The sequence below is a fragment of the Acomys minous genome (genome assembly GCF_964271855.1).
Source record: "Acomys minous genome assembly, chromosome: 11".
NCBI classification, from domain to species: domain Eukaryota; kingdom Metazoa; phylum Chordata; class Mammalia; order Rodentia; family Muridae; genus Acomys; species Acomys minous.
In genome coordinates, this window is record NC_140492.1 from 74,846,363 (window position 1) to 74,874,239 (window position 27,877).

The window sequence follows — 27,877 nt, forward strand, 5'->3', positions numbered from 1 at the left end:
TCTGGCATTTTCTTCTCATTTTCCTCTAGAGTGTCTGGGGTAACGTGAAATACCCATGCATTCTCATATGGCAAAGCTGGCTACTAGTGAAGTTAAGTAAAAATTTCACATAGTTAATCTTATTAAAAAGTTGTTTTAAAAACATTTATTCATAGGTTTATAGACTTTCTAATTTAAAATATTAAGGGAAAACTTCAGAATATTTTCTCCAGAAGAAAAGAGTTCAAATTCTGGATATAAGCCACTTCCTGGTAGCTCGTATCAAAGAGTCTATTATTCACCATCCGCTCCAGGAAATGTAAGAAAAACACATGACATAAAGCCTCTGGCTGGCTCTGCATTGCCAGCCTCCTCCTAGGTAGCAGGAAATACCTGTTATTTGCTTTTTTGTCTCCAAGTCTCTGGTTTGTTTCAGCACCTGGAGGAGTCGAGGCACTCCATTGAGCTCAGCCACCTCCAACTTGTTGTCACTGTCCTCAAATACCAAGTTTCTCAAGGCCCCACACGCGGCCCGCTGGACGTCTTCACTCTGAACTTTGAGCAGCTGCAGGAGCTTCGGGATGCCTCGAAGCTGATTCACCTGGGAAGGAATAAATGTATACACCCTTACTTATTAAGGCAGTCAAGATTTAGGAACGGATGCTCACCAACGCTAATTATAATATCACTCAACAACTGTATCTAGCACAATCTGAGACTCAGATTGTACTGAAAACCTGCCCTGTAGGCAAAATCTGTCAATGAGCTTGCAGAGGAAGGTTAAGTAACAAAGGATGAATAAAGAATTTGGTGATAAAAGCCTGGAAAATGATAAAAATAGGATGACTTTAAGTCTGGGGACTAGGAAATTTTGATGAAAGAACACAAAGTTACACAAGTATTCTTTCCTGAATTAGTTTTTATAGTTAATGAAAATGAATAAAAATTACCATCAATAGTAGGAAAAATGCATTTATTATGGCAACACTGGGAGCCTCGAAACTTACCTCCAAATCTAGGTTACTGTCAACTGCTCCGAATATTTATTTAAGAGGATGACATAAACTACGTGAGACTTTTTTTTTTTTACTTAAAATGTTACTTATTTAACACACCTGAGTAAAGTGCAAGACAACGAAACAAACATGCCAGGATATATACAACATGGCAAGGCTGTAAAAACTGCTGTAGAAAAGAGTAAGGCTGGGAGGATGGCCTGGCTCAACAGAAGCAGCGGTTACTGACTAACAATGCAAGCCCAGTAATCTCCTAAGGACTTGACCAAGATTTATTTATTCATTTTTCATTTCCAGTCTTTTAAAATAGACAGATTTGTTTACAATCAGGCTGGTTTTAAAAGCACACACACACAAAAAAAACAAAAACAAAAACAAAAACAAAAACAAACAAACAAAAAGCACACACAAAAAAATAAGTACAAACAAAGGGATTAATTCCAGCAGTGATGAAGGTGCCTGCAACAAAACTGAGCACCCAGGTAATGGCCGACATCAAGGCTGGAATCCTTGTCCTGGAAAACAAGAAGGGAGGACGGCGGCGGAGTGGATGTGTGGGAAACCTTAGCTTCTACTTGCTCCTTAATTCATACAGTGAGAGGCCTTTACAGACAACCCACACCCTTTAATTATCATGTAGAACTTTCTACTATGTTATAGGATTATAAGGCCACAACATTCCGTTGGGACAAACCCTTCAATGATGTCAATAACTTACTCATTCTTTTGAAGTGTAAAGGGTCTTAACAGAATTACAATTATAGATGATTCCCTCCCAACAGATCATTTTTAAATTCACCATTGCTACTAATTAAAATTATTTATACTATTTATATCGAACATTCAAAGAAATTTACCAGTAAGTGCTACAATAGGCATCAGTCTGACTCAATCCCTTGGGTATAATTCTAGGTCATGATATTAGTCTATTCTATCTCACTAAGTAGGGAACACCACATTTACAGAACAAATAAACACACATAGTGCAGACACCCAAGGATCATGCTCAGTTAGTGTCACAGCTCAGACATGATGCTCACTGTGTGAACAGAAGTCAGATCCAGTTCTTTAAAGATTTATTTATTTTATTTATTGCATATGAGTGCTTTATCTGCAGAAGAGGGTGTCAGATTACATTATAGATGGTTGTGAGCCACCATGTGGTTGCTGGGAATTGAACTCAGGACCTCTGGAAGAGCAGGTGGCGCTCTTAACCATTGAGCCATCTCTCCAGCCCAGATCCAGTTCTTTATCAAAAGGTGCTGGTGGAGGTTGTCAGACGTCTTCCAATATAGATCCCCAACCCAATGGCCAGCAGATGACACAGCGACAGAGACGGAAGAAAACCTTCAGAAAGGCTGCTCAGAAAATGCCCCCTTTTTCATAATGCTTGTGTTTCTCATGCTGAGAGGAGTTGTGTGCCTCAGGTGTTTAAAAAAGAACTCCTTGCAGGGGGATATTTTCTGGCCAACTTGACCAATTCCATATCCAATCTGAGTTTTTCTTCAAGAAACTTTCAACTTCTCTTCTTCTCTCACTATAATCTTCCTCAGACAGAGTGGGTGTCTACTTCAACTCTGCTGGTATCCTGTGGTGTCCGGGAGCAAGGCCACTGTCATTGCTGTCACAGGGAGAACTCTTGGAGTTACTTCATCCAGATTCATGCTGGGCATGCAGCAGTCATTCTTCTAAGTCACTATAAGCAGAGACGGCAGTGGGCCTGCTGCTTCCATTCCCACCGCTGAAGTGCATTCTATCTACCCCGGAGCCCTGCAGGTTGTCCTCCCGGCTCCGCAACATGGCAGCTCTGCAAGTGAGCTGGAGCCCAGCTGCCACAGGACTCTGCAGTGGTCACTGAGAGATGCCCGGGCAGCCCGCCGCCCACTCTGCTCTCCTATGTGACAGTTTTAAATAAAAAACTCATACCTTTTGATGTGCTATTTTAAAACATTTCTTCTACCCACACATGCAATGAAGAACATTTGTCTATTAAGAGAAAGAGCTACAACTAGGAAGGGAAGGGAAAAGCAGGTTTCTTAGCTGAATACATTAGCGTATGCCTGCAATGTCAGCACTGACTGGCCAAGCTGAAGCAGAAGACTAGCAAGCAACAAAGTTACCCCAAGTCTCAAAACAACAGCAACAGCAACAAAAACCAAACCAAGGTAAAATAAAAATAAATGCATTAGATTCATATATTATGGTAGATTAAAAGAAGCAGGGGGAATGGGAAGATACAAGTGAGGGGATAACAACTGGGATGTAATCTGAATGACTTATTGAAAAAATTAAAAACTGAAGAAGAAGAAGAAGAAGAAGAAGAAGAAGAAGAAGAAGAAGAAGAAGAAGAAGAAGAAATCAATCAGTGAACAATGTCCATTTGAGTAGTGATTTGGTGTTTTAGGCTGCAAATACCACAGAAGAAATCAAGGGTAGACATGTCATCTGGAGTGTGAACTTGCTGTCTGCACATTTTCAAGTCTGCAAGGACCATTTTCAAGTCAGCAAGGGCTTTTGGTACAGACCTCACCATTTGCATCATCATAATGCAGATGTCGTTAGGAAGTCAGTTTTTATGACTGTGGGCTTTGCTGTCACATGAGCCATATAGGTGCCTGAACAGCCAGCTCTCTGCGCAGCTGGTGCCAATGCACATCTGCACAATACCTAATGTATCAACCTCCAGCTTCCCTCCCTCATACAGAAAGCATGAGTGAGGGCTGGCAAGATGGCTCGGCGGGTAATGGTACTTGCTGCCAAGCTTAATGACCTAAGTTTGACCCCTGGGACTCATATGGTAGAGGAAGAGAATCAACTCCCACAAACTGATCTCTCATCTCCAATTGTGTGCCATGATGCACGTGTGCAGGCACAAACATACAACAAGTGAAGGTGAAAAAAAGAGCATAGGTGAAACTCATGGCAAGAGTCCTCTAACCTTATGTTTTCTTTTGGTAGAATTGGTGAAAAGACTAGCAAGACAGGAATAAAAACCAGTATTATGCAAAAATCTAAATAGTACATTATAATCATAATAACAACTTTCTCCTTCTCATTCTGTCTGTTAGAGGTGTCAGCACAGTGTTGAGTTTCATATACATTATCTACTTTATAGCTTAAGGGAAGTACTCTTTATATTTAAAAAAAAACAGTTACATAAAAACAAAAAGTGGGGCAGACATTGTCTGAGTGCTCAGTTGGAGGTTAGGCCAAATTTAGGCATCTTAGGACAGGACTTGTGTGGGTGGAATGGTGTGACATGCCTCTGCCGGAAGCACAAAGGGGACCAAGACTCAGTAGACTAAATTGGGCATAAAGAAAATGTAGGCTAGCGTTCACGGTACTGCAAGGCATTCTACACGGTACAAAAGAAAAAAAGTAAAGACCAACCCTTGCTCAGCCATTATCAGAGAAGTTTCCTCTTGTGGTAGATGGCAATTTAACAAAGAGCCACAGCTGGGCACTGTGCAGGAGGCCTCCCCTCAGGGCTCAGGGAGCTATGTGGAGAGGAAGCAGAGGCGATGGATGACTCCAAGGAAAGTGTGTTGTACACGTAAACTAACAGAGACTATGGTAGCATTCAAAAGGCCTGAACATGCTTAAACCAACTAGAGTCCCAGCCTTGAGAGGGGGAAGCGCACCCTATAGGATCCCATCCTAATGACAAACCAACACAATGTTTAATAATGAATTGGTTATTAAAGAAATCAAGAAGGAAAAATTTAAAAGTCCAGAAACTGAATAAAAACACAATAGACATACAGTGTATGCTGCTTCGAATGAGAGCGGTTCCAATAGGCTCATATATTGGAATGCTTGGTTGGCTTCCCACTGTTTGGGAAGGATTAGGGGGGGCTTGTTTGAGAAAGTGTGTCAAGGATAAGGATGCAAGCTCTCAGCTACTGACCCAGTGCCATGGACATGTGCCCGCCCGCCTGATGTCAAGGTCTCTAACATGATGGTAAGGAACTCGCTCTCTGAACATGTTAGTTCCCAATAAGCTCTTCCTTCTGTAAGTCACTGTGGTCATGGTGTTTTGTCACAGCAATAGAAAAGTAACTAAGAGGAAAGTTGGTACCAAGAGACAGGCTATCGCTGTGACGGGTCTGACCGTGCTGTTATACAGAAGAATGGGAAAGATTTGGGGATTGTGGACTAAGAAGGAAGCTGAACTAAAAGTGGGCTTAATGGGCCCCCTGGTGTGGGCTTGGAAGATAGTAGAGCTGAACCGTGGACAAGCTCTAGAAGCTTCAGAGGAGGAAAGTGTTACAAACAACTAGAGACCATTCTTGTGATATTTAGGGAAATAATGTGGCTGCCTTTTACCCTGCCCTAAGAATCAACCTGAGACTAAGCTGAATATGTTTGGAAAATTTTATTGGTTGAGGATAATTGGAAACCAGGCTACTACTGACCACGTTGCAATGGCCGTTAGAGATTACGTTTATGCAGGGCTACAATGAAAGGACCAAGAGGACCTCACTTTCTTTTCCTCCACCAAATACATTCTCCCAGCCTCATTCCCAGCTGCGTAGCTGACCACTTCCTCACTACTGCGTCCCTCTGTGGCAGACCCCAGTCTCTCAGGCACTCCCTGGGACCCACCAGCAGCCAGGCAATCTTCACTTTCACTCCTTCCCTCCAAATGCAATCCCTCAGCTTTACCCCCACCTGCTGTGGCCTCTTTTCCCTCTCTGCCCCTACTCCCTGGAGACTCTTCAGATCCTGGAGGCAAACACTGCTTTCTTGCCTCCTGTGGACCTCCTCATCCCTACTCACCTCTAGCTCATCCACATCCCTAAGTGTCAACTCCCAGTACCTAGAAACACACTCAACACGCAGCCTCCAGTGGCCACACCTATCGGGATCCCAGCAGCACTCCCTATCAGGCACCTCCTAGCCACCACATCCTCCTAAGAACGAGAGAGAGTAACAGAAACCAAAGAGCAAAGAACCCATCCAACAAAGACTAGCCTAGGTACCACCACTGAGAAGCACAATGTTCCCAAACACAGATGCCTAGACTCCAGCATGAACACACAGTCCATAAGAGAGAAGACAATTACCATCCACTGGAGCCCAGCAACCCTGTTGCAAGAGGCTCCGAGAAATTCAGTACCACTGAAGCACAAGACCAAGACGTCAAAGCAGACTCTACGCATATATTAGATGTCCTTAAAGACATCAGGCCTGACCAGCATAGATTGAAGCTGGGTATCACCAACAACAAAAAGATTACAAACTCAGAAATCAAGACATTAAAAAATTTTTGTAATTGAATGAAAATAAATGCATAACATACCCAAACTTATGAGACACAGTGAGAGCAATTCTAAGAGGCAGGTACACAGCACTAAGTGCCTAAATAAAAATAAATAAATACTGGAGAGATTTCACTTTAGTCACTGAACAAAAAACCAGAAAGTTCTAGAACAAAAAAAAAAAAAAAGAAAGAAAGAAAGAAAGAAAGAAAGAAAGAACATATAAAAGGAGTAGAAGGTAAGAAATACTCAAACTCAGAATGGCCGCAATCAATAAAATGGAAAAAATATATATAAAGGGTCAATGAAACAGAGTTGGTTCTTTGAGAAAATCAATTAAGATTTACAAACCTTACAAACTAACTAAAAGGAAGAGAAAAAAGGCCCAAATTAATAAAATTAGAGACACAAATCAGGGAGTAAGTCCAAGGAATCAAAAGGACTCACTTTAAAAACCTGCACTCTCAATAGGACAGTAAAAAAGAAACAGTTTTCTTGATATATACCATTTACCAAAGTTAAATCTAGATCAAATAGGCAATTTAAGCAGATCTATACCTCCTAGAGAAACAGAAGCAGTAATTAAAAGCTTCCCAATAAAACAAACAAATAAACAAACCAAAACCCACCAGGGCTGGATGGTTTTAGTGAAGAATTTTACCAGACTTTCAAAGAAGAATTAAAGCCAATATTCCTGAAATTATTCTACAAAATACAAAGAATGTACAAAGAATTTTATAAAATTCTCCCAAAGGGACATAGCCCAATTCATTTTATGAGTCCACAGTTACCCTGATTCCTTAACCACATAAAGACTTGAAAAAAGAAAGAATCACAGACCAATTTTCCTTATGAACATAGGTGAAAAAATTCTCAATAGAATACTTGCAAACAAAATCCAAGAACACATAAAAACATCATAAATTGACATACATCATAAACTGAAATCCACAATATAAACAAACTGAAAGAAAAAAAAACACATGATCATTTCATTAGGTACAGAAAAGGTGTCTAAGAAAAAAACTGAACAGTCCTTTATGATAGAGCAGCTGTACAGATTACAGATTCAAGGGACACATCTACACACAACAAAGGTAATGTATAACAAGCCCATAGCCTACAGCAACCTAAATAGAGAGAAACTCAAAGCATCTCCATTAAAAGTAGGAATAAGATAAGGTTGTGCACTCTTTCCACACCTTGTCAATATAGCACTTGAAATCTAGCTAGAGCAATAAGACAACTGAATAAAGATGTCAAAGTATCTTTATTTGCAGATCATATGATAGTGTACATCAGTGACCCGAAATATTCCACTAGAAAACTCTTCCATCTGATAAAACACTTTCAGAAAAGTAGGTATATACAAAATTAACACATAAAAATCAGTAGCCCTCCTATAAAAAAAAAACTTACTGAGAAAGAAATAGAGAAACAATACCTTTCACAATAGCCTCAAAAGATACATAATATCTTGGAGGTAACTCTAAGGATTCATTGAAATCCCCATGGAAATTCCAACACAATTCTTTACAGAGTTTAAAAGGACAATTTTCATATAAAAACGCAAAGGCCCAGGAGAGCTGAAACAATCCTGAACAATGACAGAACAGCTGGAGGTATCAGCACACCCAATCTCAATAAAAAGGCACAGTAATAAAAACAGCAATGGTATTGGCAAAGAAACAGTCACATTGATGATCTTAACGAAATGAAGACACAGAAATAAGCTCACACTTATGAACACCCTATTTTTGATAAAGAAGCCAGAAATACATCCTGGAGAAAAATATACCACCTTAAAAAGCTAGGGCTGGTCAAACTGGATGGCCTCATGTAGAAGAATCCAATGTATCAAAAACTTTAACATGAGACCAGATACACTAAGCCTGACAGAAGAGAAAGTAAAGAACAGTCTTGAATGCATTGGTGCAGGAAAAGACTTTCTGAACAGATCACCAATAGCACAGGCCCTAAGAATAACAATTAATAAATGAGGACTCGTGGAATTGAAAATCTTCTGCAAGGCAAAGGACACTATCATCTGAATGGATGTTTAATTCGGTTACTGTTTTCTCCATGGCTATTGTAAAGTTCTGTATATCCTGGGTATTAGCCCTCTATTCGATGTGTAGTTAGTACAAAGTTCCCCTTCTAGATGTCCGTCAATGGATGAATGGACTTTATAAAAATTAGGTATAGTTATATTTATGCATTTAAAAAACAACATCATGAAATTTGCAGGTAAATGTGTGGAGCTTAAAAAAAAGGGGGGGGGGGCGTGCTGAAGAGATGGCTCAGAGGTTAAGAGCACTGACTGCTCTTCCAAAGGTTTAATAACCAGAAACCACATGGTGGCTCACATCCATCTATAATGTGATCTGGTTCTCTCTTCTGCCACGCAGGTGCACATGCAGGCAGCGCACTGTATGCATAATGAATAAATAAATAAATACATCTTTTTTAAAAACCCTCCTAAATGAGGTACTCAGACGCAGAAAGATATACGGTATGTATCTACTTATATATGGGTGTTGGCTGCTAATTCTTTGATAAGCAGGCTACAATCTCTATAGCCACAGAGGTTAGATAAAGAGTAAGAGACTTGGGGGAAGGGATGGATTGGGTGAAATGGGGGTGGTACTGGAAAGGGGAAATCAAATGGGGCATAGGAGGGAAAAGAAGAGGAAGGAAGGAACATGGGGAGGAGCAGCTAAAGTAAGGGCCATCTGAAGGGGTGTAGGGGAAGCTAATACAGTAGAACCTTCCTAAACCTATGCACACTGATAAAGCCATTCTAAATGAAACTGTCAAATAACAGGGAGACGGAGCTCCAGCCGGATCATCTCTCATCACCACATGAAGCATCCAGGGCCAGGAATGAATTACGTATCATTGCATCTGTCTTAGTCAGGGTTACTGCTGCTGTGACGAAACCCCGTGACCAAAAGCACCTTGGGAAGAGTTTATTTCAGTCACAGTTCCATAGAGCAGATCATCGTCAGAAGCAGTGAGGGCAGGAACTCAAGCAGGACAGGAACCTGGAGGCAGGAGCTGATGCAGAGGCCATGGAGGGGTGCCGCTTACTGCCTGCCTTCCTGTGGTTTGCTCAGCCTGGTTTCTTACAGAACCCAGGACCACCAGCCCAGGGGTGGCCCACAACGGGCTGGGCCCTCCCTACCAATCATTAATTAAGAAAATGCCTTACAGCCTTACCTACGACCTGATCATATGGAGGCACTTTTTTTTCAACTGAGGTTCCCTCCTCTCAATGGCTAGCTTGTATCAAGTTAACATAAAACTATACAGCACAGTGTTGTTGGCCAAAGGGGTACCATGAGACCCCTCAAACAACCCAGGCTATTGCATGTTTGTTGCCTCCCACAAATTAACAGCAAGGCCCTCTTGCTACAGACAACACCTACATAACTCACTAAATGCAGAGAAATCAAGCAGCTACCTACCTAGAACCTTCAACTCTAATGAGTCGTCTTTACGATACTGGAAGGTGCTGTGCACACTACCAGAGGAGAGAGGTAAACACCAGCCCAGCGGCAAACTCTGAGATTTACAATATAGGCTGGTACCACAGTGGGACAGAGCTTGTGGGAGTAACCAAGCAAGATCTGATTTGCTTTAAGGCCCACTCCATGAGATGAACTCCATACTCAAAACGGCTTGTGTGGCCAGGAACCTGGGACTAGATAGGCCAGGGACCTAGTGGAAAATCAACTACTACTACTCTGCTAAAGGGTTGGACCGGTAAAATGGGTGCTGATGGCATTATGCTGTATTCATAGGTCAGTGCACCTCAAGCTCTCCTTACATTCACCATGCAGGCAAGAATTAGCTTGAATTTCTGATCCTCTTGTTTTCCCCAACCCTGAGGGCTAAGATTACGGGCATGCAGCAGCGCTCCTGCTTTGCGCAGTGGTGGGCTGTGTGCCCTAGGAAGAACTGTCTCAGTCTTCGGTGAGGTTTTTAACTGTGCGCTAAGGACTAGTTTTGGTGTGCGGGGTCAACACACCACTGGCAGTTTGCTGGACTTACCAGGGGCTTGGAAGAGACTCACCCTTTTCCGGGCTTCTGATTTCTGGAAGCTCTCGTGCTGTATGAAGGTGGCTGCGGCAGAGATCCTGGACAGTGGCACGCGGTCTGCGTCAAGCATATTCACGGCTCGCTCCAAGGTCATCTCCATGTCTGCATTCCTAGACAGTCACAGAGGTGGTGAGAACACAGACCATGCCCTGCCGACTGCCCAGAAGTGACCGAGCTAGTGTTAGGGAGACCTACAACATCTGCACTCTAGAAACATCAGCACTGGAAATCAGATGGCACCAGGAGTTACTGGCAGAATTTCTCTAATTCTCATTAGACTAGTCTCTGAGGATATTGTAGAAGACAGTACCGAAGTGCTTCAAAAAAAAGAAAAAAAGAAAAAAAAAAAGAAAAAGAAAGAAATGCGACTCTCTAAGATAAATGAGTATACTATTATAATTATATAAAACATCACCTAAAAACACCCAACATAATCATTTAAATATAAAGAAAATGTGTTCATAGAAACTAAAAATCATCACTGCTCTGGGAATTTCACAACTATAATAGAAACATCTTCCCTAAAAAAAGAAAACAAATAAAATAATCATTTTAGACTTTTCTCAGAGTTGCTCAGAATCTGCTATTTCACCTGAAACATACAACAGCAGCCAATTTGGTCAAATATGCCATGCTGGTGGCTTAAATGCCTCTGTGGACACGTAGCCCGATTCTGTCACCCTCGGCCCTACCACTGTAGTGGAGTTCATCTCATGCTTAGGGGACAGTTTATCCTTCATTCTTTCCAGGGATGACAGAGTCATAGGTAGTTGGTACAGAGAGGCTCCTTTACAGAGGCCATTACTCGTGAAATGATAACCCCCAACTCATTCACAGAGCAACACTTTCCTTTTTTATTTCTGCTGGGAAGGTGACTAGGTCTAGACAGTAGATACAGACATGATTACATAAATTCATCCAAGTAATACAAGCACCAAAGACATATTGGGAAGCTGTTCTCTGATACCTGCTAACAGGTTCGGTGTGGAGATCTTCTGTCAAAACAACCAGTGACTGTAAGCACGTGTGCAGTGAGTGTATGGGGGGGCCCTGTGAGTGGTGTCCCTGTGTGGTGGCGGATGTGGAACAGTGGAGGGCCTAAGAAGCAATGTAACATATCTTCTGTAATACATTTTCATACACAGAATTTCAGAATATGCCATCTCAAAATATGAAGTTTTAGCTACTGTTTACATTGAGCTGAAAGACGTGTCATGGGCATAAAAGTATTTAAAGAAAAGCAGAACACTGCTGGCCTTTATGCTAAGAACTATATAATAATCTCACATTTGAAAACATACTTCCGGATACCATTATAATTGGTTAAAAAGAGAAGGCACATGGGCTACAAATAACACTTTTGTTGTTATTGGTTTTCGAGACAGGGTATCTCTACATAGGCTTGGCTGTCCTGGAACTCACTCTGTAGACCAGGCTGGCCTTGAACTCACAGAGATCCACTTGCCGCTGCCTCCTGAGTACTGGGATTAAAGGTGTGCACCACCACACCCAGCTAAGATAACACTTCTTGAAGCCTACACAAGTGCAACTTGACAGATGGAGGTGGGGAGACAGGTGAGAGGCCAGAAAGAACAGCTGTTTCCTGGCTCCTGTTTTCTAAACTAGAACTCGGAAGGTGAGCCTTTCCAACAACCTCAGTTATGACTCTCAGTGTAGATCAGCTGAGGTGAGAGCTTGGTAGTAGTGTGCCTCCTTACAACACACACACACACACACACACACACACACACACACACATACACACGCACATAATACATATACACACACAAATACGTGCACACACATACCACATACACGTCACACATACAGACAATTATATACACATACATATACACACATACATTCACACCACACACACAATTATATACACAAACACCACACACAGACACACAATTACATATAAATACACACACACACTACACAGACACACACACCACACAGACACATACACCACACAGATACACACACCACACAGACACATACACCACACACACATACAAAATAAGGAATTTAATAAATAAAAATAACAAATACAACAGGAAGAACAGAAAATGCTATTGGTCAGAATCAAGAGTATTATAGAAAGAACCACGGCACAAAAAAGAAAAAAAACCCTAGCAATTTTCTGTGTGTGGAATGCCTACCTTACACTCCTGCCACACATCTGCCCCGGTCTTTATGTCCTGACATAAGCGTATGGTTACACCTCTGAAGTCATCAGGCTCCTGTAAGCGTTAGAAATGAAAACTACCCAACTACACAAAGTATGGTGAGTGCTGCTGTGGAAACATGCCTCCTTCCCATGTGTGGAAAGGTTAGAGACAGACACTGCAGGTCTAAGCTGAGACGATAAAGTAAGCCTTCAGCTGGGACGCCGTAAGAGACAGAGAGGTCTGGGTGAGAACAAGAGGTCTGTATGGGGTAGGCGGTGCTGGGTCGGCCTGCATGGCATGCTCAATGTGAACAAACTTCAGCGGCGGTGACCGTGTGGGTGGCGTTCCACTACAGGACAGCTCACTGTTCTTCATAAATTATTAAGAAATTGAAGTATATCTGCAAGTTTTTCCAATTGGAAAATTATAAAGTCCAAAAATTAAACAAAGAAACAAACAAAAACTCCTTGAAGTCATCACTGTCGGGCTGAGAGGTACTTGGAAACAGCAGATAAGAAAGCAGTCTTGACCCTTCCTGTTTTACTTAAATCAGGCCACAAAATGTCCCAGGAGAAAGACATGCTCCTTGCTCAGAGGAGGCTATTGTCATCAACAGAGACTATGGATTAGGCCGACAGAGACCCATTCAATTAAACCACTAAACTTAGCTTTCTGAAGACTGTCCTGGTCTCTGCTCCATGGCTCTCTGCACCTCCTCAAAGCCTCTGCCTCTTGCTAAATACACAGCTACACTCTTGGGTTAAAAGGCTCTATAAACACAGGGCCCTTTGGGGCTTACTTTCCTTTCAAACAATTCTTGTTTTTATGTTAAAATGAGGATATATGATTTTCTACTATTAAAATGATAATTATAATAAACACGATGGAGAGAGTCACATCTTGCCTGGTGATCCCTGGTCTCCCTTATCTGATGGCAGAGTGTACCGGCTCTCTGAATAATTTGGCACAGCCATTCTTACAACGCACCCTGCTTCTTTTCCCTGCTCCTCTCCCAGACCTTTATCCAGGTCATTGGGTTTTCCTCTCTATGGGGCTTTACAGCCATGTGGGGCACATTGGAAGCACTTAAGACTCCTTTGCTGAATTATTCATCTCTAAGAAGAATAGAAAGACCATGAAGAGAAAAATCCATGCAGAATTTTTCACTTGGCAATCTTTTAAAAATTATTTATTTTATGTGCATTTGTGTTTTGCTTGCATGTACATCTGTGTGAGGGTGTCAGATCTCCTGGAGCTGGAGGTGCAGACAGTTGTGACTGCCATGTGGGTGCTGGGAACTGAACCACTGAGCCATTTCCCCAGCCCCTCACTTGGTGATTATTAAAAAACCCTTTTCCGTTAGTCTGTTTGGGGCAGATGATGAGTGTTTCCTCCTCCACACATATATGAAAAAACGCTTGGTGGGCATAAAGAGGCAGAGTCTGGAAACGGTCTGGCCAGAGGTGACTCCATGTGCAGGCGTGTGACCAGGGTCTCTGGCAGCAGCCACAGCTCTGAACTGTGGGAAGGCAGCTGCCATCGTTTCTTGTTAGAGGAACGCCTCCATTTTCCTCTCCTTGCCAGGGGAAGCACAACTTTCCCTTCAGAAATCAAAGGAAAGAGTTAATTCCTAGTCTCCAGAATTTGAGAAACCTGCAGAAGGGATTATTCTTTGAAATAGAATTAAACATTCTATTAAAAGTATACTGTCCGTTAAAACAATATTCGGATACAACTATGACTAGTGGTTGTAGAATTTAAGCAGCAAAAGGACCCAGATAGCAAAAAAGTAGTTATTGCATCGTTGCTTTCTTTCACTCCTTCGTTCCTTTCACGATAACATTTTACAGTGTCTAGTGTGGACCTGTTTCTCTTAGGGTGCTGAGGATACAAGGATGAATCGGACATAAGCAAAAAGCTAAAAGCCTAGGAGTAACAGGTAAATTAATGCATGGACACAACACAAAACTGCGAGGCAGCTTCAGGAGGCTCACCCCAGTTGGCCATCAGTGAAGGCGCTCCTGTCCTCACGTGCGGTCCCGCTGCCCACAGCTGCCTGGCTCGCGGTGGGAAGCATCACCCCCGGGTCCCGCAGGACGCTGCGGAGTGAGCTTCGAGGCCAGGAGGAGCGGGCGGTTCTGCTTTGACGAGCCTGGCTCACCCTCACGGTCTCTTCCAGCAGGCTGCCCGCGCTGTGGCTGGTGCCAGGAGGGTGGGGGGGCATCGCGGGGTTGGGTGGACCACCGTCAAAGACAGCATCGCTAAGTGACCCACACCCGGGTGGTCTGCGTGCTGTGCCGGCCGGGTGAAGGCTCAGGATCTCTGAGCGTGCATAGCGTGGCAAGGTGAGGCGCCCACCAGGTACCACATGGCTCCGCCAGGCAAACTGGTATTCACCCTGTGCGTAGCGAGCCCTCTCCGGGCTGCTATCTGGGGAGATCTCAAGTCTCCTCAGGGGCTGCCTCCAGGTTCTCTCCTCCACCGACTTCTGGGAACTGTACTGTGCTGTTCCTCTCCCCCAGCGACTTCCGTAAGTGGCAGTCATGCCAGCCTGTATGACAGAAATAACACTTAAATGATGCATAATGACTGAGTTTGGGATTACAATCTAACGTGTCAATTTCTTTGAATAAGGAACGGGGAGAGGACACCACAAGAAGACCAACAGAGTAAAAACTAACATGGGTCCATGGGGCTCACAGAGCAAACACAGACTGGACGCAGGTCCTCTGCAGATGTGCAGCTTGGTCACCATGTGGTCCCCTAACAATGGGAGTAGGGATGTCTCTGTTGCCTGCCTTTGGATCCCTTACTCCCTGCTGGGCTGCTTTGTCTGGCCTCAGTGGGAGATGACGTGCTTAGTCCTGCTGTGACCTGAGGTGCCAGGGTGGGCTGGTGCCCCCTGGGGGCCTCCCCTTCTCTGAGAAGAAGATGGGGAGAGTGGGAGAAAGGAGGGAGGGGCTGCAATCACTGTGTAAAGTGGTTAAATAAATTAATGAGAAAAAAAAAAGAGGGACACAATTAGAAAAAAAAAAAAAAAAGACAGAAGTCAGTATTTTCCAGTTGCCCTGAGTCACATTTATGTGTATTAGGATTTAATACTGTTTAAACCTTTAAACCTTGAAGTCCCAGTTTTCCATAATGTTCACACAAATTTTCTCGAAAACTGGGAAATGACACCACTTGAGACAAACACACACAAGCCCCCTCTTCCCCCCGAAGTCTGAAATTGTCCTGATAATCTGATGACAGTGTTATGTCCTCTGACCTTGTGCGTGTCATAGTCCCTAGTGACAGGGGACTGCCTTCCAACAAAGTCAGTCTCAACCAAGTGCAGTTTGTACACATACTCAGGAACACTGCTGGTTCGGTGAAGATTCCCTGAAATTAAAAAAAACATTAAAATAATTTAGAATACAAATGTTGCAGTCAACAATTATCGAATGCATGCCATGTGTTTTAAAATGCTGGTTGAAAGCTGTCATTTGGAAATGACAAATGATGAAAGGTTATCGAGACATTTACTGGGTGTTCCCAGGTGCCAGGAGGTGCTTGCCTGTAATCCGGAAGGCCTCAAATCTCTCTCTTTCTGAGTTGGGGACAGCCTGAGTAAACTAAGCAAACTACAAAACCCAAACAAACAACCAATCAAAAACCCCAAACAAAACAAAACTATAAATCCATGGAAAATACATAGCCAACATAGGTGAGAGGGTTTTGTGAAAATCCAGCACTGTTGCAATGCCGACAAGTTCTACGAGTTGCTGATTGAGCCAGGGACTTGGTTCCACTGTAAAGAAGTAAGTTTCTCAGGTCAGAGGTAGGCTCTGTTCCCAGGGCAGGAGCTCAGGGATTTTTTTTGGGGGGGGGCTGTCCAGAAGGCACAGGCACAAGTGCTGCTGGGTAAGGGAACCTGTGTAAACAGGGCGGTGAGGTCAGTGCTGTGCAGGGAACACCAACCAATCTGAAGCCAGGCCCGGTGTCAGCATCGTTAGGTGGTGAGGAAATTCACCTTTCTTCTACACCGCCTGTGCCTGGGAGGTCAGGACGTAGCCACCTACTCCACAAACACTTCAGGGGAAAGATGAGCAGGTCTCACATGTCTCGGATTACTCATTTCTGAAGAATGTTGGAAAGAAGACAGTGCTGTGTCCCTCTCCTGCCTCCTTAGCCTTTCTTTGCCATCTGCTCTCTAATTTCTTAAAGGAAGAAAAGGACTTCTAAAACCCAAGCAATGTCGTTTTCTATTTTTTATTCTTTTTACATGGCACTTTTTTTTTTTTTTTTACACACTCGAGGAAGACAGACACTCAACTATCCTAAGATGTCAGAGCCTCAAGAGGGCCGCTGAGGCAGGGCGCGGCTGTCTCTTTCTATGCCATAGAAATGATGAACATACTTCCTAACGAAGTGTTTGAATGTTACAACTTCAAGAGACTAATAAGATATTCACACATTCCTTGGAGGAATAAGGAAGGTTGTTAGCAGAGAGCTGAACAGTTCGAATGCATTTGAATATAATGTGTGCGTGCCTATTTCCTGATGCCAAGCGGCCGCCTCTGGTTCCGGAGGGGGCAGGGGGGTGTCTGTAGGCTTGTAACTGTTGCTTTCAAGACAGTGAAAATCCTGATTCTAGGAAGCCTGCGTTTTCCACGAGGCCTGGAAAGGGTCTTGCTGAGGCAAGACAGGAGGACAGGAAGAGGAGCTTCTCAGGCAGAAAGTCAGCAAAGAAGGAAGAATCCCCAAACGACCAGCAATGGTGAAAGCCTTTCTCCCTTCCCAGCTGTCACTTTACAGCTACTTCCCTGCGACCTCACCAGCGACTCCACTGGCTAACCCTCGTGTGCAGCCCTGCTGGCTGGAGCCACCCCACTTACATCTGCTACAAAAAGGGGGAGCAGCTAAAAGGCTTCTTCGCAGCTTTGTGAGACTGTAACTCCGGAGAGCCACCGAAACCACCACGACTGCCCCCTGAGGACACCCTGGGGTGTGTCTCACTTCCAATCTTCACGCTCTTAGGCCTACCTTACTGTCATGTAGGCACCTTGCTTTCTCTTTTTTTTTTTTTTTGTTTTTTGTTTTTTGTTTTTTGTTACAAGGTCTCTCTCCAACTCACAGCGATCCGCCTGCCTCTGCCTGCCTAGTGCTGGGATTACAGGCGTGCGCCACCACACCCGGCTCCATGCTTTCTCTCTTAACTCTAATTCTCAGACCAATGTCAAAATGCTTTAAAAAAAAAAAGTCTAACTTTATTTCATACCTGCTGTGCCAGAAATGCTTTTTTTTTTTTAATTCAAGCCACAAATAAAATACTGGTTTGCCTTGTGTCCAGGTCCCTAAACAATTAAGGGAACTTTGTGGGCTGCTGAGAGAGACCGTATGTGGAGCTGGCCCAGTCTCCTTACTGCTGACACACTGGCCCCTCAATTTTCAGCTTCCAGAACAGAATGCCTGGAATCCGGACTGAGAACAAGAGAAAGGCATTTCTTCAAGTTAGGAGGTCTTAAGGGCTCTCTCAAGGCTAACTAATCTATCTTCAGCTCCCAAGGGCGTGGCTCCTGCCTAGGCTAACTAATCTATCTTCAGCTCCCAAGGATATGGCTCCTGCCTAGGCTAACTAATCTATCTTCAGCTCTGCACTCATGTTTTCCCCCCACTCCCCACTCCACATTGCCGACCACCAGAAGGCAGGTACGAAGGTCCTGCTGGCCTAGGATCAGAGACCAGCAGTACAGATAGAGGGTAACCAAGAGGCTTTGAGCCTTAAAGGTCTGGGGGAGGTATAACTGGGAAAGCTTATATTCCTCCTGTCTCCAAAGAAACAGAAACTCCCTACAGAGCTGTGACAGGCAAATATTTACTAACTAGCAGATGGATAAGGAAGCAGATGTTTTAGTTACTGTTCTATCCTTACAAAGAGATAGACACCATGTCCAAGACAGCCTATAGGAAAACACATTTAATTGGAGCGTTACAGTTTCAGAGGGTGAGAGTCCATGATCATCAAGGCGGGAGGGACAGTGAAGGCAGCAGGCAGACATGGCACTGGAACAGCAGCCATGAGTGTACACACCATATCCATATGATAGCGGCAGAGAGAAAGCGGGTGGGTGACTGGCCTGGTGGGGGAGTTTGAGACCTCAAAGCCCACCCGCAGTGACATGCCTCCCCCAATAGGGCAAGCCTCCTAATCCTTCCCCAACACACTGGCAACAGCTAGGGGCTAAGCATTCAAACGTGAGCCTGTGGGGGCCACTCCAGATTTCCTGGGTTTGTTTGCCTGCTTGTTTGTTTGGTTTAGTTTGGTTTACAAAGTAATTCAGAGCTGGGTATGGTAAAACATGCTCCCTGCTACTAGGGAGGCTGAGATAGGAGGAGCTTTTGAACCAGTAACTCCAAGATAGACAAAACAGGATATGAGACTGCCGCAAAACAATACTCAAACATAAATGACAAACACTACAGTAGATTAATTTTATCTTCAAACAAAGGACTAAAATCAACAATAAGTTATTTGCTTGCTGCCCAATGCCATCACTGCCATCCGTAGTAGTTTTGTCTGGTGCTCTTTGGAATCATGGCTATGAGGATCCATTTGGGGTCTGAGCTGCCTGATCATTATGGCTGTATTTTCCTTAAGACTCCACAGAGAGATGGAAGGGCACCGACATGATTGCATGGGCCGGAGGCCAGCCTGTGTGAAATGGCAGGAGTCCACCGAAACTTTCAGGTCAAGAAACAAACGAGTACAATTCTTCAATAGGATTTTTAAAAAAATAATAATAAGGACTGTGAAGCCACGCTCTCTCAGCTTTTCACTGGATAGGGCCAGCTTCTTTCCTTACTAAGCACAGCCACTCTTCCTTCTTTACGTATTCCTCATACGCCCAATGCATTTCCACACTAAAGGTGACTTTTTATGGATCTGTTTTGCTGAAACCTTCTATGGTTCACGATTATCAATTTCCTTAGCTAGCACTCAAAATATCCATTTCTAATATCTGGTGGAAGAGAGGAATTGGGGAAGGCCACCTCCAAAGCCACACAACTGAACTGAGTTAATCAGACAAAGAGAAAGGGCAGGAGGGAGCTGGAAGGGGTGTTTGCTGAGGACCAGGGTGGTGCTGACAGGAATGCAGTGTGAGAAGTTGCAGGCAGCACATCACAGAGAGCGTGGAATGTCATGAGGGAAACAGATCCAACGCTGCAGATAGCAGCCGGAACCCAAAGGCATTAAAGAAACAACCAAAGAGAATATAGATTTTTCACTTAGTCGCGGGTGGAAAATACAGTGAGGTGAGATTAGAGCAGTAAGAAGTTCTTCTCTCACAATGGACTTTTCCTTCTTGACTTAAAGAATCATTTCTCACACTACAATCCTCCACCAGCCCTGCGGCAGCACTTGACAAGTTCAGCGTTCATTAGCTACTCCACACAGACATCCAAAGCAGCCTACTACCTACACAAAGTGAGTCCACACATGATCTTCAAGGTTGGCATGTACGCTATGTGTCGCCACAGTGAGGCCAAGGTGTGAGGTCAGGAGTCATGTATGTCCTTGACTGAGGTGGCTGGCAGGTACTCAGACATCACTCCTCCTCCGTGTTTCTGGGTACATGGTGAACAGGGGAAAGCCCTTTCTACAAAATGTAAATAACTCTTACTGAGTGATCAGAAAAAAAAAAAGACATTTTGTCAGGGTTGATTTTATATTTGGATAATATATAATTTATTATTTTCTTATCTGTATGACTTGTACATACATGTACCTGTGGTCTTTTGCTACTCTGTGATGAATTCGTTTTACCTATCAAGAAAAACATTTGGGCTGGAGCGATGGCTCAGCAGTTAAGAGCACTGGCTGCTCTTCTGAAGGTCCTGAGTTCAATTCCCAGCAACCACATGGTGGCTCACAATCATCTATAATGAGATCTGGTGCCCCTCCCGTGCATAGGTATTACATGCAGGCAGAACACTGTATACATAATAAATAAATCTTTAAAAATTAATTAAAACATTCATTTGCTTCTATCATTCAATTTTTTTTAAAAATGGCGATTTGGGGCTGAAGGGACAGATGGCCTAATGGTTAAAAGCACAGGCTGTTCTTCCAGAGGACCCAAGTTTGATTACCCAGAAGCACATGGTAGTTCCTTAACTCCAGGCTTAGCAAATCTGATGCGTCCTTCTGGCCTCTGTGGGCACTGCATGCACGTGATGCACATCTTCATGCAGGAAAAAATACCCATAAGCATAAAGCAAATAAATAAAAAGTTTTCAAAAGTTTTAAATCTCACAGGATTCAGTAAGGTGACGTGGCAATATCATTTACTGTACACACGTGAGATTTAGGACTCAAGGAAATAATCAGTAAGCTAATGTGCAATGTATTCTCTTTGAAGTTCTGGAAATAATGAAATTATAGAATTTGGTTATTATTGCTCGGGTCAACTAACATTATTATTCTTAAAGCTATATTTCAATAAGTACGTGCCCTCCTTGATAGTAATGGTGTAGAGTGTTTCTTAATGCTACAGACTATTCCTAAATACTTTTATTTAAGCCTGCTAAGCTGCCAATCTGATTTTTAAACACTTAAATTTATACATTCAAACCCCATATCCAGTATATAAAAGGCACACAATAGATATTTTACATTTCTATTACAGTTTTTCTCAGCCTTCCTACTGCAGTGACCCTTGAATAAAGTTCCCCCTGTTGTGATGACCCCAATCATAAAATCATTTTGTTGCTACTTCATAGCTATAATTTTGCTATTGTTGTGAATCATAACACAAATATCTGATATGCAGGATATCTGACATGCAATCTCCAAAAGCACAGGTTGAGAACCACTCTTCTATTATAAAGGGACCATATACATTGTTTACTCTTTTTTGGTTTTTCGAGACAAGGTCTCTCTGTGTAGCCTTGGCTGTCCTAGAGTCACTTTGTAGACCAGGCTGGCCTCGAACTCACAGCGATCCGCCTGCCTCTGCCTCCCGAGTGCTGGGATTACAGGTGTGGGCCACCACATCCAGCTTATACTGTTTATTCTTAATTGAAGGGAAGGGGTTACTCTGACACAAAGGTCGTCTGGGTCAGAACCAAACATTGTCATCGTAGGTCACACAGTCAGTTCCGGCGTTTGCGTCACATACTTCCTACTAACCAATAAGAATATTGATGAAGGTAAAATAAAACAAGGCTTGTTTTAATCCACAAGAAAGTTTTAAAGTCGGTATTCAAAAGGATACTTTAAGATAAGTACCGAAAGTGCCAGAAATAGCTAGAATAGTCAGTTCTAGTGAGTGGCCTTCTGTTCCCATGACTACAGCACGCCTGCACTGGCGACCCTGGCAGCAGCCACGCCTTTCCTTGTGGTAACTTCTGCTCTGTGCTTTCTGACAGCTCCACTGACTCGGGAGCATCCTCGCCACTCTCCAACTCTGCATTTTACCCACAGAGGATATGTCTCTCCCAGTTTAGGGGTACAGAGTATAACCAGAAGTTTGTAAGGACAGAAAACCCTCACATAAAAAACATTTACTGTGCCAAATCTGCTGGTAGTGAATGGAAAGTGTCCTATGGGCTCTACAAAGCTAGCATGGAAGTCACTACACCCTGAGGTGTGTGACCACCACTTCACACTCATTACAGCATGACCCTGCCACTGGCTTGTCCCCTCCCTCCTGTTTCCTTCTACCTACTAACTGACTAATCCTCTCTCATGACTCATTTACGTAATACCCTCTACAAAGGATTCTTAAAGCATAAAGCTTTATGCTATTTTATCTTCAGACAGTTTACCATTGGTTTTTCATTAAAATTGAATTTCTAGTCTAGTTTAAAAAAACCATTAAAAGCTTTTATTTTACTTCTCTGAAAGGGTAAGTTTATTATTGGCAACTATATATGACAGTTATGAAATAGTTTCTCTTTGTAACAGGATCTGTTAACTGCCTTTGTTTTAGGAATGGGGTTTTATTCTATAGCCTAGGCTTGCCTTGAACTCACAACAATCCTCCTGCCTCAGTCTCCTAGGATTACAAGCATGAGCCACCACACTGGGCTCTTGTTAACTGCACTGTTTGAAGCCCAGAAATGAATTTGTGTTCCTTTCTCCAGAATCTGCTCTAATCTCCAATATTCAAATAGCGTCACCAGGAAATCATGTAAGTAAACAGCATGGCTGAAGCTTTTACCATAGAGTTTCAAAGGCCTTGTGAAATCGATTGGAATACTGTTCGCAGTGTGTTATAAACGTTACATCCCACAATTTAAAACACAGGTTTCTTCCTATTTAGGTACTTTAGAGTGAGAATGACAGTGGAATAAGTAAAATAGTATTTGCAGTATAATAAATTTCTTTTTCTGCCAATCTTAAACGTTTCATTCTGACTTTTATAGGGATATTTTAAAATTTGATACAATATATGCGTATTTTATAATACAGCCACACAGCTCTGAACCTAACCCCACCTATGAGATAAAACTGACTTTAAAATATTCAGCAGTTTAAAATGATGCCAAAAGTCAGTGAGTGGTTTCCAGTGAGTGTCAGAGCCTTACAAGGCATTAACTACCGATCATCAGCTGCGTTTATCTCAGCTCTTTCAGCAGGACCGTCTGCTGCCTCATTCTTTCTGGTATGTCAGCAATCCAGATTTCTCCAGGGCACTGGAGCTAAGAGCAGTAACAGCAGGGTCACTCTTTCCAGATCAGCACTGCTCCAGCCAAGGCTTGTGTTTCTGCATTAGAGGCGGGACACTACTATAAGGAAAATATGAAAGCAATACAACTACCCAGAGACCCGAACCCTTTCAAAGTTCTTTAATGAAACACCAGACCTGTGTCCCTGCTCCACGGCACATGGATGCTGGTTCCTTGAAGTGACTTCCTCCCAGGGCAGGGCCTGCTACCGTCCCTGAGCCTAAGCTGCACTGCTGCATGGGCTGCCAGAGAGCTCTGCTGGAATCAAAACTTAGCTCAGGGGCTTTACCCCTTCATTGGAAGAGGCCTTTGATTGGGCAGAAGCTGTGCCTCTGTTCTACCATGACAACTTGGCTACTACAGAATATCAGTGCTCATCTCTCCTAGAACAACGCATCTCCAACTACCTCCCATACACAATCCTAATGAATTTTTGAGCTTTAAAAATCCCATTTTCAGTGTGTGTCTGGGGGGACTGGTATCAGTTCCTCCAAAGGGATCTTCAAATTCATCTTCAGCTGGAAGACCTTAACACTCAGACACTCTGCAACACCCTCGCTGTTCTCTGGCTACTTGTGGCTTTTCTTTGGGTTTACCCTTCTTGTTAGAAAGCACGCCAAGGGTGTATCTAATTCAGCGCAAGAACAATGGCCTGAGAAAATGAATGCATTCAATAGCAGCGGCTGAATTCACCAGACAGCTCCTGTGTCACTTTTTTGAGAGGAGAGACCAACTTTGTGACCTTTGGACCAAACATCCTACAACTGTTGATAGACACATACCTCCCACTTGAAAAGATCACCTTGTCTGTCTCATCTGCCTTTCCAATCCCATGTAAGGTTATAATGAAATGAAAATGTGTACGACCGGAGAAGACAGTCTGCCATATGACAGATGCTTAGCAAAGCACCCCATTCCTTCTGCCCACACTGCTCCCCTCCATTAGTTTACTAGTTGCTATCTGCTTGTTCTTCTTGGCTAGCTGCTCTTGGAGGATACGAAAGAGTCTGTCATACGTACCGTCTTCCCTAAATAGAGGAGACAGCTTTAGTTCCAGGTTAGTGCTGGGCATGAGGAAACCCAGAGTGCAGGGAGCAAGGGCAGTACTAACCAAAGACTCACCCCAGCCATCCTAGGGATGTTGGGCAGACTCCTAACCCTGATTTTTGGTTCTTCTGCCCAGGGACTCAGGCAGTTCTTGCTTGTGTAAACCTTGCCATCCTCTCAGAACTTCCTCAGGTTTACTTGTCACAGGGAAGCCTGGTACCCGAGTAATCTCATTTTGTGTTAGTAGTACTCAAAAACACTTGATGCCATTAACTAACGATCAGTTTTAAAGTCCAGATTTTGACGTTTAAATACCAGCTTTGCCAATATCTACCTGGAATCGGAGTGTTATTTATTTGCTTAGTTTCCTTATCTCTAAGCTTGGATTTCCAGAAAACCCACGTGGCTCATGTCTGTAATCCCAGCACACGGGGGACAGAAGCAGGAAGTTTGAGACCGTATCTCAATATATATAAAAAGCAAAAAAGAGAAAGAAAAAAGACACACACACACACACACCCTAGTTCACTTTGCAAAGATAATATAAAGTGCAAACCATATAGCCTAATTAGGAAAAATTACGGGCTTTCAGTTACACGAGCTTACAATCATTAAACGTCTCTTTACTTTTCAAATATGCAAACATCAACTGTCTTAACCTTTAGACAAACTAAAATGAATACAGCCTCCCAGAGTCTGCTGTTTGAAACCCACAGGCTGGCACGTAAGCATTATTATTCCTAATGGTAACCACATTTGCCAGAGCTTGTGCTGATTTTTCTGATCAACCACATTTCTTCTGTCAACTAGTCGGAGAGCAGTTCCACCCACGCGTCTGTTGTGGTGCGGGTGTGGTGTGTAGGTGTGAGGTGGGCAGGCGGGGCTACCTTTGGCCCGGCCAAAGTCTCCTTCCTCCTTATCCTCCGCTGGGTGTTGAGGCTGCTCCCAAGCCAAAGCCAACTTGCCCAATTTGCTCCTGCGCAGACCTAACACTAACTGCAGATACTGAGTGGAGCGCGCCTAAGTACCTGGGCGAGGCAACCCTACCTCAAGTTAAAGGATGTAGGAGCCGCAGGGCTTTCAAGTTTTCTTTCTAAAAAAATATTTATGAGCACCGAGAACTCTAGAACATCTAAATAAAAGTCAAAAGCGCGTTCTTACAGAAGAACAATCACGCACAACCAGAAGTCTGCATACAATTTCAAAATGGTTTTAGAACCCGAGGGTTTGGACCCGGAGCGGGCGGCGAAGGGTGAAACCGACTGAATTTATTTCTACAGACAATTGTGGAACTGTAGACCTGAACCGAAGGTTAAGAATATAGAGCGTTTTCTGCGGAGAAAGCGGCCAGAGAGGAGGCGCTGCTGGTCCTGAAAGGGAAGGTGAGCAACAGGTGGGCGAGCGGGCGGGCGGACAAGGGTCTGCACCACCGAGAGCCCGGAGCCGCGCGCGCCGGGTGGGGCTCCACTCACCGCTGACCGCAGAGCTCCTGCCCCGGCGAGCCAGAGTCTGCTGCACCTGCTCCTGGATCCGCTGGCTCCGGGCCGCCGAGTCGCCGCGGCCGCCGCTGCCCGCCAGCCTCAGCCTGGCCTCGGAGGGCAGGGCCAGGCTGGAACTGTCCAGGTGTCCCAGGAGCTGCTGGCCCAGCACGGTCCGGATGTAGCCACATTCGGCCGGGACAGCCATCATGTCCGCGCGGTGACCAGGAAGGGTCTGCTAGGACCGGCCGGCTGGAGCCGCAGAGGCGTGAGGACCCGCCCCGCCCCGCCCCGCCCCGCCCCGCCCCACAGGGACCCAGGCCCGCAAGGGGACAGAGGCGTGGCTCCGGCAAAGCAGGCGCACTCCGGCCCCCGGGGCGAGCACGTCCTCCGAGGCCCCACGTACACAGCGCCCGCGATGGATTGTGGGAGGAGCTGCCCTTAGGACAGGTGCAGCTGGGAACTTCTCGTGTGGTGAGTAGCACGTTTAGTTAATTAGGTTCACTTACACTGTTCCAAATGTTCATAGACGATGAAAGATGTACGGGAAAGGGGAAAAAAAACCTTTTTTATCCTGAGTACAACTTCAGGACGACCTGCTTTTTCGCGCAGATGGAGTCCCAGAAACATATGTTCTCCCTCAGCAAAAGCCTTTGCTTGCTCTTGCAAATACACAAATTGTACCCAGTGCGCGCTTGTCCACCCACTTCCTTCTTAAAGAACATGCCCACACAGAGAAACTCCAATAAGAGAAGAGATGACTTTTAATATGCTTTTTAATAGCCCATCTAATGTTGAGTAAGCCCTCTTGATGACAAGCTCTTTGTAGGGGAACCCATGGAAGGGGCCGCTCACTTTAAACCTTCTCCAACGGGAGCAATAAGCGTGCTATTAATTATGCTTCAAATGCAGGTGAGTGCTGAGAGTGGAAGAGCTAAGCACGACAGAAAAGGTCCTTGACCTTAAAGTTAACCACCAACGCCACTCTTCACATGCTGGTTATTTAGATTTGTGAGAAGAAAAGAAAAACATCTGTGCTTGGCATCAACTGAGATCTTTCCTCTGGTTGGTTGGGTTTGTACCTTCGTTGGAGCGTCTGGAGAACAGAGCCCCTTTCTTCCCCGGGTTCCTGACCATACAATTAGTGTACAGCTATGTGGCTTCCTGTTTTACCTGCGCATCAACGGAGTGAAGAGGAAATTAGGAACCAGTCATCCCTTTCTCAACAGGCCACATGGTCAAAGACCATGCGGAAGGTTCTGGAAGTGAACAGCAGGTCTTGGAAGCAGTATGGCCAGTCTTTAGGTATATTATTCCTGAAAACTTGGCTTGCCCAGCCAGGTGGGAATGTACAAGTGTTTGTGATGCTGACGTTTTACTGAAAACTAGGATGACATTGAAGGTTATGATGAAGGTTACAATACAACAGCAAATCTCATTGCGGCCTCTTTTAAGCAAATCCTCTCCCCTCTCCTAGCTCCTTCTGAAAGTCTCAGTCTGTTGCTTTAAGAGCTTTAAGAGCACCTACTCGTACAGCGCCAGGGGGCACATTCCCTGGCTTCTTCGCCCAGAGAACTGTGACCTATCTGGAAGGTTCCACTGGGCCCTCTTCAGCAGGGGACCGGCAAGGAATTTCTCTCACTTATCTTAGGAAGTATAACTTCACTTTCCTGTTTCCTATCAAATTATTTTTTTTACAGTGCTGTTGTAATTGATTATACTATTATGTAGGTTCCAATAAACGAGTCTATCTTGTTATTGGGAGTCATATGGTTTGATGAGAGAAAGGCAATTAGAAATATAGCTTACAGGTAAAAGAGGATATACATCCAATGTTAGCATATCCTTTGCAAGCAGTGGGCCATAAGCAGTGTTCTATGTATTCTTTTTTTTTAAGGTTTTATTTATTTATTTATTTAATGTATATGAAAGTTTTATACCTGGAGGCCGGAACAGGGCACCAGATCTCATTATTGATGGCTGATGCTTGTGAGCCACCGTGTGGTTGCTGGGAATTGAACTCAGGACCTCTGGAAGAGCAGGCGGTGCTCTTGACCTCTGAGCCACCTCTCCAGCCTGTTCTATGTATTCTCACACCTCAATTTCTC

General features: G+C 44.0%; 1 protein-coding gene and 1 pseudogene across 2 annotated transcripts in view; both read right to left on the bottom strand.

Annotated features, from left to right (window-relative positions):
* The window catches only part of PKP2 (plakophilin 2), a 60,352-nt gene extending 34,282 nt beyond the window's left edge, over positions 1–26,070 (bottom strand). Inside the window, exons 1-5 of the mRNA XM_084802290.1 lie at positions 25,764–26,070; positions 15,800–15,912; positions 14,526–15,082; positions 10,332–10,467; positions 373–580 (exon numbers count right to left, since the gene is read on the bottom strand). Coding sequence (XP_084658416.1) covers positions 373–580; positions 10,332–10,467; positions 14,526–15,082; positions 15,800–15,912; positions 25,764–25,980 — 1,231 coding nt within the window. The 5' untranslated portion in view covers positions 25,981–26,070. The remainder of the gene's footprint in view (positions 1–372; positions 581–10,331; positions 10,468–14,525; positions 15,083–15,799; positions 15,913–25,763) is intronic.
* LOC311609293 (BCL2/adenovirus E1B 19 kDa protein-interacting protein 3-like) lies at positions 2,070–2,884 on the bottom strand (annotated as a pseudogene). Its single transcript has one exon. The product of its transcript is annotated as a BCL2/adenovirus E1B 19 kDa protein-interacting protein 3-like (transcript).
* Positions 26,071–27,877: the final 1,807 nt, after the last annotated feature.